General features: G+C 36.9%; 1 protein-coding gene across 9 annotated transcripts in view; it reads left to right on the plus strand.

Moving 5' to 3' along the window:
- The window catches only part of LOC118745678 (neprilysin-3), a gene marked incomplete at its 3' end in the record, with an annotated part of 330,193 nt that overhangs the window by 176,147 nt on the left and 141,883 nt on the right, over nt 1-12,163 (plus strand). The window contains 2 exon segments of one of the 9 annotated variants that reach the window (XM_036479255.1): nt 10,463-10,640; nt 10,703-10,826. Of the exon segments in view, the coding sequence (XP_036335148.1) occupies nt 10,748-10,826 (79 nt within the window). 9 annotated transcript variants of the gene reach the window in all.

The raw sequence follows: 12,163 nt of genomic DNA on the forward strand, positions 1-12,163 counted from the left end.
AAAATAATAACATTAGTAAGCGTACACACGTACATATTGTTATTGTTAGCTTACATTTTCGCATTTAATTTGTGAAACGTGAAGTAAAGCCATTAATGGCGTTTAATTAAAATAGCTTTAAAGCCTTTAACATATACATATACATACACTGTAATATTTTATTGCCTTTACATTTTGTTTGATTTGTGTATTTCCGAACCGACCGACATGGACCGCGAACAAATTTTCAGACTGACCGTTAACGAATTGAACGAAAAATTGGCGGGTTTGAATCTGTCAACGACTGGTCGGAAAGCGATTATACAAGACCGGTTGTGCGAACATTTTGGCGTGACCGTGGGTGATGAGGATGGCTCTGCTGAAGATAGCGATTCAATTCATAGTACCGTGTCACATACTGGGGTATCCTCGCGCCCGTCTTTCACGCTTCGGGATATCGAGGGGTCGTTAAAACTTTTCAGTGGTTTAGGTTATCCGTCAGTTGAAGAGTGGCTCGAAGATTTCGAGGATAACGCAACTGCCGTACAGTGGGACGACTTACAAAAATATATTTACAGCAAGCAATTGCTGAAAGGTGCAGCAAATATTTTTGTTCGTAGCCAACGAGGCGTTGTGGATTGGGGCTCATTAAAGCGATCTCTAATAGGAGAGTTCGGTACGGTAGCAGCATCAATCGACGTACATGGAATGATTCGAAACCGTAATAAGCGCCCGACTGAAAGCTATGGGGAATATTTATACAGCTTAACGGAAATTGGTATAAATTTAGACGATAGGAGCTTGATAGGGTACTTTGTCGAAAGTATGAAGGTATGATAGCAGAGCCAACAAGTGCAACTTTTATCAAGCTAAGACCATTGCAGAATTAAAAGAGCAGATCGTAGTCTATGAGAAGGTCAGGGCATCAACCCAGTTCTAAGTCATCTCAAAATTACCGCGAACTGAAAGACAAAGTTAATCATAACGCTCAGCAAAGCGGATTACGAAAGTGTTTTCAGTGTGGGGCTAGTGATCATTTGGCGCGAAATTGCCAACGAAAACCAACATGTTTTGAGTGTGGTCAACCAGGACATCGTGCTGCTGATTGTACAAAGGGGCAAAGCAAGCCGAAACAACGCAGCGGAAGGGTAAACATGCTAGGGGCAATACCGCGTATCAAGTCGGCAGGATGTGCAATTTTTAAGTATTTGACGTGTAAAGGCTATACGTGTTCAGCTTTGTTGGATACTGGGTGCGACTTGTGTTTGATGTGGTATGACGTATGATGATGCTGGGTGAAATCGAGTTGTCTAATGAAAGACATGAGCTCAAAGGCATCGGCGACAGTGTATTACGCACATTAGGAAGTTTTGGTCTTGAACTAGAAGCTGATGAAGTAGTCTTAGATGTAGTGTTCCATGTAGTTGGGGAGCTCGACATTATTTACGAAGCCATTATTGGTATTAATGTGCTTAAGCAGATTAATCTAGTTGTGTCGGAAGATTATGTAGAGTTCAAGCAAAAGAGTAAGAGTTCCGAAACTTATGCTTGGCTGTGGATCCTTCAGGGAAAGGAGATGTCGATATAGATTTATCACATCCCAATAGAGCGCAAGCATTTGAAATGAAGGCATTAATCGAAAATTATAGGCCGCGTAAACTGCACGAATCACCAGTTAAGATGAAGATCTCTCTAATTGATGAGGTTCCATTATACCAAGGCCCAAGACGAATGTCATATGACCGAATGGTTGAGGGATGGAATTATCCAACCAAGTTCGTCGGAGTACGCTTCTCCAGTAGTTTAAGCAGGAAAAAAAGATGGAAGCAAAAGGTTATGCTGCGATTATAGATGTTCCTATGCCTTTGATCGACGACGTTGTGGAGAAGCTAAAAAGTGCACGTGTGTTCACTACTCTGGACTTGGTGAATGGATTTTTCCATGTACCCTTAGCAGCCGAATCAAGGAGATACACCTCGTTTGTGACCCACCAAGACCAATAGGAGTTCCTGTACGTTCCGTTTGGCATAAGCAACTCGCCTGCTATGTTCTCGCGTTACATATTTGTTGTGTTCAGGGACTTACTAGAAAACGGTACTTTGGTTTCATACATGGGTGACCTTATCATTCCCGCCAAGGACAAAGATGAAGGTATCACCAAACTGAAAATTGTTCTCAGTAGGGCACAAGATTTCAATTTGATAATTAAGTAGAAAAATGTCAGTTTCTCAGAGAGAGCGTGGACTTTCTAGGGTACATTGTCGAGGGCGGTACGATTAGGTATTCGAAAGCGAAAACTGCTACGGTGGAGAGTTTCCCAACACCAACGGATCGTAAGAGCGTTCAGAGATTTTTAGGGTTGACATCATACTTTCACCGTATCATTTCATCGAGGGATATGCTGGGGTCGCTAAACCGTTGTCGGATCTCCTACGTCAAGGTGAAAAGTTCGTTTTCGGAGGAGAACAGGAAGTAGCATTTCTACAGTTGAAAGTTGCATTAGCCATTGCACCAGTACTGCCCTTGTACAACCCCCAGGCGGTTACCGAGGTGCATACGGATGCATCCAAGCACGCATACTGAGCGGTGTTGCTGCAAAGGGACAGCGAGGACCAGTAATTTCATCCGATACAGTACATGAGCAGGAAAACTACGGAAGCTGAAGAGCGTTATCACTCATATGAACTAGAAGTCCTGGCGACCATCTCGGCGCTGAAGAAATGGCGCGTGTACCTACTTGGCATTCCGTTCAAAATAATAACAGATTGTAACGCGTTCATAATGACAATGCGTAAAAAGGACGTGCCAGTGAGGATATCGCGGTGGGCTCTTTTCCTACAAGATTTTACCTACAAAATAGAACTTCGTTCCGGTAGTAAAATGAGGCATGTAGATGCTCTTAGCAGAGTATCATGCCTGTTGCTCAAGGATTCGCTAAAATTCAGACTGCAACAAGCACAGGCGGAGGACGAATGGACGCGTGCGGTGATTACGATATTGGAAAAAGACAATTATGAAGACTTATATTTGAAACATGGAATACTATACAAAGATCCCGTTAAGGAACCTTCGGTGAAGCTAACGCAGGAAGCCGTAGAAAAGACATTCTTTATTCCGAAGTTGATGGCAAAGGCTATGAAGGTGGTAAGAAGTTGGATCGAGTGCATAATCACAGAAACGAAGGCCGGTAAGCCAGAAGGGTTCTTGGAAGCTATATGTAAGGAGGATCGACCACTTGGAACCCACCATGTGGACCACGTAGGGCCAATGGAGAAAACCAGTAACAGGCATTGCTATATTTTTATTGTAGTCGACTCGTTTTCAAAATTTGTATGGCTATATCCAACTCGTAGTAACCGACAAACTAACAAAGCAATCTTCCATTTTCGGAAACCTTAAACGTATCATATCGCATAGAGGCGCGGCTTTCACGTCAAACTCGTTCAAATTGTACTTCGAAAACGAGTCGAATCAGCATCTGATGATTGCCACGGGGGTACCGAGAGGGAACGGTCAGGTGGAACGAATTCACCGAATAATTATACCGATGCAGGCCAAGATATGCTCGGAAACACCAACAAGTTGGTACAGATACCTGGACCAAGTGCAGCAGGCGTTAAATAACACGCTTTAGTGACTTTCGTCAAAAGTAGGTAAACGTGGAAACAATAACCAAACGATAAGCCAAACAGACATATGACCGTTCTGGGGTCATAAACCCTTTAACGTTCATTCTTTTATTGCATTTCTTTGCAGCGTATGCGATGACATATGATCACAAGACAAACCCAAGTGGAAGGTCCAAAAGCAATTGAAACCAAAATAGTTTGACACATTTACCAAATGTGTTAGTCATCGATTGCATATTGTTTTCAACGCTATATAAGTAGAAGTAAGTTCATAAGTAGTTCAGTTACTGAAAATCATTCAATAAACACTGTTGATTTTAAAACCTAATAAAACATAAACACTTTTCATTTTAATAAATCTAACTTGCTCTTTGGCACTCACCCATAGTGACAAGACAAGATTAGATTGGATAGGCGGCTTTCTTGAGAGCTCTGTCCACAGCACAATCTATATAAGGCTAAGCACTTGATGGCAAAGTAAGGCCATCTATTTCAACGCCACTACGAAGTACGGGGGTATCACCTTTCAAACTATTAACCGGAGTCGAGATGAAGACAAAGGCTATATCAGATTTAAGAGAATTTCTAGAAAGTGAAGCAATGGGTGAATTAGATAGGGAAAGAGAATATGCGAAGAGAAGCACAGGAGAATATAGAAAATATTCAGAAAGAAAACCGTAGGAATTTTGATGCTAAGAGAAAAGAAGCAACAAAGTATAAAGTGAATGAATTGGTGGCCATCAAGAGTACACAATTCGCGAGCTCACTTAGACTGGGACCTAAGTTTTTCGGACCATACGGACGATGCACGGTACGGAAAACAATGCCATTAAGCAACCCTGACCACGCACAAGCAGACGCAACACTGCGCAACCAATGAAGCGAACATAACTGACCGAACGAAGGGAAGGGACAATTACAAAAATTGAAAAAACGGACACTCACTCAAATACGCACACTCGGAGACAACGGACGCGATTTCACTTACGATTGTAAAGGCTGGAAAGCGTAGTTATTTCTAGAAGAGGCTAACCTTATAACCAAGTAAATTAATAAAATGTGTAATGTGTACTTTGTAGTTTATTCGATCAATAAACGATATTAAACAGAATAACGTAAAAGGCCATCCTACATACATACATACTAGGGAGCTGCACGATTACATAAAAAGGTAACATATTAATAATCGGCGATGCCGATGCGGCAAGTACACGCTACTTAACTATAAATTTAGCATCGCACAGTGTTTCGACTATATGGAGGCAGGTGGATATAATAGTACACCTGCACCGATTTCACTGAAACTTGACATGTGCTCTAGTTTTACTTAGAAAATGAGAATTATGAAATTTTTTAAAGATGGAACAATTGCCACGCCCTCTACTCTTGTGGGCGGAAACATTAAATCCCATCCGATTTCGATGAAATTTAGTTTGTAGTCTTTATTTTATTAGAAAAACCTAAATATAAGATTGGATTACTATAACGTTCAAAACTCACAAAAAATGTTGGCCCAGTCATTAAATGTGATGGAATTTCGGGTCATTTTTGTTTCCTGCTTTCCACTCTCAGAAAATAAAGGTTATACAATAAAATGACTTAGGTGTCAATACTCGCTTTTCCCAATATATGGTGGTATTTTTTCATTGTTCGAAAAATTCTTTTCGCTAAATTATGCAAAAAGAAGCTGAAAATCAAAAATTAAGAAAATCAAAAATTACATATATTTGCAAAGTCCCGCGCAAAGATCAAATTATATATTCGAAAACTACATAAAATTCTCTAAAATATTAGTTTAATTTATATATATCAAGCATGCTGTTGATAGAAAGAGAGAGAAGCAACGTCTACGGCACGGTCATGCGGTGGTGAGTTTTTGTTAACACGCAGATCCCATAAGATAGATCGTGTCAGCTGACACGTTCTCCGTTTTTACGTCTGTGGGTAACTGCGCTTTTAGCATCTACATTTCAAAGTAAATTTTTTGGTAGGAAAATAGGAAAATACCAAATAAATGATAAATACCTTCATCTGAATATTCCACCACATTTAGATAATTAATTACTGTTGAAAAAGAATCACTTTCTGTAATGGGTTCAGCGCCAAATGCAACTAAACTGATTAGTCGGTATCGCGCCCATTGCCGTATTTTTTGGAAATGTATCGTTCGTGAAGAAGGGTGGTGAGTAAATAATGTAAAATTTGGTACTTATGACTTTTACTATTCCCTGTCACCATGACTTTTTTCTACCTGCCTCCATATAGTCGAAACACTGTGCATCGTTGGCATCGTCAAGATAGTAACATGTTAGTAACATTCCGTTTTATATGAAATCGTCGTGAGAGTGAGTGAGTGGTCACTGTTCGGACTGCTAAAATACGATTTAGGAGTACATCACTCTTAAAATCGGGAAAAACTAAATTCCCGTAGTAGATTTTTTTTCTTATTATCACATTCATGCGAAGCAAAAAATTTCCGAATTTTCCAAGTGCAAGTAATTAGAAAATTTCACTAATAGTCCCTATAACTGGATAAAGCGTCAATAACTTTCTCTTGAAACCTTAGCTGAGTCGAATGAAATAGGAGATCATTTTAAGAATAATTTGTTACGTACTGCATATTCCAGTATGTAGTTAGAAGAAGAGCAAAATTACAATTAAAGAGTAAAATTAAATATATAAATCAAATATAATTTAAAAAAACCAAACCAAAAATTAAAAAAATAATAATTTTTTGGCAATCGCTTCAACTGAGGATCGAACCTGGCACCTACAGGCTTGTAGCACACAACTTTCCCTACTTGGCTACCACGGCCGCGAAACTCCCTTGCTTTGTTTGCTTACTTGTACAAAAAACAGCTGGCCATTTCTGCAAGTGTTGTCATCGAAAATTCCTCTGATCCGAGTTAGTTCCCAAAAATTTCGTGCATTTGTTCGGCTGCTTATGCGCATTTGAAAGAGGAAAATTCATGAGTTAATGTATATAAAGGCTTTTTATGCAGACAAGCGAGCCCGTTTATAACCCGTATTAATCAACCATGATCGGAGTAAAACCGGATTGCTGAATCTACTTCAATTTTCTTTCAAAAATAAAGTTCACCTATTGCAGTGTCTAAACCTAAAAAAAAACACGAAATCGTTTTGTCTCCCGTTTTACAACTAAGGCTTTCTGCACATTGGTCATCCAATCATAGTCGCTCCATCGTCATAATCATGATGCAATGATTACATGACGATTACACTTTCGCACATTCGGTCATGATATTTCAATTCATTTGGCGTCTAAAAATTCATTTGAAGCAGGTATTTTCTGTTTTTCTGTTTGATATTTTCCCGAAATATTTACAAAAAACTGCAATTTTTAAAATATGGACTGTGCTGCAACAATTCTGGACATAATTTTTCAGTAATATCTCTTGTTTTGTGTGTTGGTGTTGGTTCATTTTTCCGACAGGGTGGTAAGATGATTTATTTTGGAACGAATTTCCGTCATCCCTTGTCAAGTTTGCTTTGCAGACAAACAGTTCGTTCTGAACGAAAAATGACACTGAAGATGGCACAATGCCGAAACCGGTTTGTCTGCAAACCAAACTTGACAAGGGATGACGGAAATTCGTTCCAAAATAAATCATCTCATGTTTTCTTTTCCTGAAACCTGTTTTGTGCACGCACGCTGACACTTTTTACAATTTCGTCATATTTTATCGTTAAAACTCTCACATTTATTGAATTTATTGTCATTATCCACTTTTAATAATTTCCACAGATTTTATGCAAAAAACTCATTTTTATGCAATTTTATTGCAAATATTAACTTTTTCAATATTTTTTCCCCATAAAATGTAAACAAACAATGCGTGTACAACGATTAGCAAACGACAGTGCCGTACTTATCCGTTTCTGCATCTTCTACGATTTGCCGATAGCTAGCCGATAACGACAAGTGTGCAGATCTCTTTTTAAATGCATGTGCTCGGCTCAAAATTTCTGGCGAGACGATACCGCAACTATGATGGGACGACAAAGATAGCCTAACAGAAGCATACGTTAGGTTATTAAAAAAATTATAAATTATTGTATTACCAACTTGTATGTGTATACATCTATGTCAATATATGTACGTAAACGAATAATGTATAAAAAATTTACGGAATTTTATATTCTACTGCGATTTACTCCGATTTAGGCACGCCGGAGTTCTAACTCCGCTCAGCGGTGCTTTCAACGCACACAGTCTGACTCATTGAATTGTGTTAATGGGTTATGGGCTGTTTTTGCTTACGCGTAAAAGCACATTTAGCGCATTTAGCTCTAAATGCTACTCTAAATGTACATTTATCCATACAAAATTCGTCGCCTAAATGCAACTAAATGCAACTCCATTTTTGCATTAAGAATCTAAATGCTAAAAGCAACCCTGTGATCTTCCAAAATCTCCACGATTCGAACATGGTTTAATGAGAAAAAGTGGCAACATTGCTTTTTCGCGTATACAGTGGCTAGCTGCGTTTCAGTGATCGCCGATCGAGATTTCATTTATTATTTTACATTATTTGGATAAAGAAAAGTTACGCCAATTCAACATCGATGTGATGCTGATAGAAATCTGGATCAATTTGTGAAGAAATCTGTTTGTTTTGTTTCCTAATTAAGTGAGGAAATTTTAATTGACAGCACCGACAAATGAATATACACACAAACAAATGTTCGGTTATGGTTAAAACAATTCAAGTTTTTATATTGAATTTTTGGTTTAAAATGTATTTTTTCCTTTTCAGTAGGGTTTTTTGCACATTATCTTCTGCGTGAGAATTGATCGTAATAGATACGGATCTGAATAAGCGACTGGAACACGGCTGTTTGTCAAAAGCATACGATTTCGAACTCCCGTAAATGTACATTTGCTAAATGCGATAGCATTGACGCTCTTCGAAAACATATGTTCGAAGGTGCTAAATGTTGCATTTTAAATGCAGCAAAAACGCTGCATTAGTATCAGTGTTGCCTGGCATGAAAAGGTTGTATATGCTTCATTTGATCTCATTTTTTCATTTATGTAAGATTTTTAATTTTTATAAATAATTTTTAAGCTAAGAAAGACTGATATATATACATATATGTATTGTATACCTACATACTGTAAAAGTGTTAGGGCTGTCAACTTATCTATTAACGATTTAACTATAGTTTAGAATAGATAATTTTACGGTCCTTAATACGCTTTATTTGTTAAATAGCCCATCAAGCCGATCGACCGTGTATGTTCTTGTGGTGTGATTGTACCAGCATGCTGGTGTCGTGAGTAGTAAAATTGGGTCAATTTTCTAAGTAAAAAGTATTTTGGCGAAAATTTCTTGCACTATATGAGTCAAAGTTCACGATATTGCAGTTGTGAATTACAAAAAAATGTTTAACAAAATGGTAGAAAAATTATGAAATTTCGGTTCCTTCCTCGACCTCATTTGTAAAGACATAAATATTGTACCAGCATGCTGGTAAGTTATATGCTTCGAGCCTGATGGTACAAGCTGGTGTCGTATATTTCCTGGTATAGTTATACAAAAAGGTTTTTGGTTGGATAAAATATGCGATTGCAATTTTCAATTTTCTCATTCCCCGCACAGAGTTGCATTAAAGTTTCAGAAAAAAACTTTGAAATGTATAATGAGAAATAATCTAGAAAAATGTGTTTTTATTCTTTTGAATTGATTAAATAAGTCATTAAAATACATGCCGAGTCTTGCACTTCCAATAATAACGAAAAATGTGCATGTTCCAGGCAATAATTTAAAATATTTGTGAAACTTATCGTTTGGCGCTAAAATACAACAATGTGTGGGAAATTCGTTGTCATTGTTTCTGTTTTGAACATCATATTCGTGCCTGTCGGTGGAAAAATTATGTAAATTTGCATTTATTTTTAAGAAAACATATAAATTAATATATATTTCTTTCCAGAGCGACATTTTAATGCATTGGTGAAGTGCACTATCATTCTTGTCTTATAATCAACTGCAGCCAATCTTCTTTGGACAATAAGTTGTATTGGTGCAATATGAACTGGTGGCCAAAGCAGTTTCCTGATCTTTGATGCGAAATTTCGATTAGCGATGGCGAAATTCATGGGATTTTAATTAAAGGTATACAGTTTTCCAAATACAGTATATTTTGCTTAGCTGCACATCCTTCTTTGCACGAAAAACTTGTGCACGTAACCGAAAAAGGCACTTAAGCGAATTTTCTTTACTACTTCAATGTGGAAGGTATCCGAATCCCTATGAAACCAAATATTGGCGGAGCACTTACCATGTAGAAATTACTGCAAGCGAAATTTTTACCGAATGTTATCAATTATCTATATAACTACATAAATTGATAGCCATTTTCGTTGTTCTGCGAGATGAGTAAAATAAATAAAAGGTTGTAAAATTAGGTAATTGTAGGGCCAGTGCAGGTAAACGTAATACTTTCATTGATAATTGATACTAGTCGCACAATTTTTAAGGTAGGTATCGCCAATGTGCAGGTATGTTGAGTGCATCTATCGGAGCAGTTTCCTTATAAATGTTAAAAATAATGCTTTTGATGCGCATTTTGGGGTAGGTATCTTAAATGTGCACTTAAGCATAGACGCAGCAAAGCAAAATATACTGTACCAATTTTACCAATTAAGAAGTTGGAACCATCTTGCAAATTTTCATCAGCACTGCAGTGTTGGTACTGTTATTACGTGCCTCGAGCAGGCCCTTTACAGTGAATAGTTGTGGTTCTTGTTGTGGTAGCCGCATTACGAAGCCCCGCCTCAGTCGGTTTTACATCAACAACAACCACAATAATAAGCTATTTTATTGCATTCACCTTTTCAACTTAATATTATACTATGTTTAAGGCTCGATGATATAAATGAAGCGCTACTGAAGGCAAATTAAAATATCTCCCTTAGCAAAAATGAGACACTCCCTTATGATGAAAGCATGTCTATAGTTTTTTCTTTTAAATTGCAAACATCATCGACATAGTCATATTCTAAAGGTATACATTGAGATTTTTTCATATGTTTATAAATTTTAATTGATATTTTTGTTTGTTTACAGATTTGACATTCACCACCAACACCATCCACGCCATCACCAAATCCAATGCCATCAGCGACTACAAACAGTAGTATACCACAGATTAACGGCGTTAGCGAATTACAACGAGGCATAAAACATACATGTAAGCAATGAAAAACTCCTAAAATGTTGCAAAGTTTTTAGAAAAGTGCATTTTCTTGAACTATAAATGATTTCCAACTGTTAATATATATTAAAAGAAAGGTAAATCGATTACCTTTCTTTTGATTATAAAACCATTTAAATCGCTTAACATTATTGTGCAAATTTCGCTCCTTTTGAAATAATTTATATGTAAACAGTGAAAAGGTCCTCAAATTTCGCAAAGTTGCAATAAAACTCCATTTTTGTGAACCACTATAAACGATCTACAAGAGCTAGTATGTATCAAAAGAAAGGTAAATCGACTACCTTTCTTTTGATCATAATACCGTTGAAATCGCTTAACATTTTTATGCAAATTTCGCAACTTTTGAAATCATGTATATGTAAGCAGTGAAATAGTCCTAAAATTTTGCACTTGTAAGGAAACTGCATTTTCCCAAACCACTATAAATGATTTCCAATTGTTAATATATCAAAAGAAAGGTATATTGATTAATATATTATTATTTTTATATTTGAATATCTTTATACATACATTTATTTAATACCACGTTTTGTAGAATGGTTATGATGATGTCTTAGAGACGCCTGCCATAATTGATTATTAATAAAATAAAGCTTTATACTTTAAAAGGATTTTTTATTTCAAAGGATTTATAGGAAAAAAGGTAACCAAGAATTCGAATAACTATTACCCGATTATAACTTCTGGTCTAACACCTAAGACCGGTAATTAGGATGTAACCAAGACGCTAACCTGGCTATAATTCTAGGTAACACCTTAAACCAACTTAGTAACAAAGGAGTAACAACAGTTAAAACAATTGCGAACAACAAATGCAATATGTATGTACATAAACTTCGATCATTTCATCAGAAATGAAAGTTAGATCATTATTTATGTATTTAACTTAATTTTGAGTCAATCGCTTCCAGGCCATCTACGCTTTTGTTTATGTGCCTATGAACTTTTGTTGGTTTTATCATACATAAATAAAAGAAATTCATTTTACTTTAGCAAAATTGATATTCTTAATTTTTTTAAGTTATGCTTTTCCACACCACCACTGAGGTTGCAATAAAGGCACGTTACCGATTTTTTTTTGGGTGTTCGGTTCCCCAGGAGGCCTATTTTCACCCATACCTTCTACAGATACGACGTGCATGCATATAAGAAAATCTAAGAAACAGCAAAATCCTTTAACCCTTTCACGCATAAGGGACACGTATGTCCCAATATAATTTTCACGATTTGCAGTAATACTGGCAAACTAAAACATTTGTTACATAATTGTATCTAAATTTCATTGTACCTTTGAAAGTTTTAGCGCTGGC

This window comes from Rhagoletis pomonella, unplaced genomic scaffold, assembly GCF_013731165.1.
Source record: "Rhagoletis pomonella isolate Grant_MI unplaced genomic scaffold, Rhpom_1.0 Rhpom_scaffold_00009, whole genome shotgun sequence".
In the NCBI taxonomy this organism is placed as follows: Eukaryota; Metazoa; Arthropoda; class Insecta; order Diptera; family Tephritidae; genus Rhagoletis; species Rhagoletis pomonella.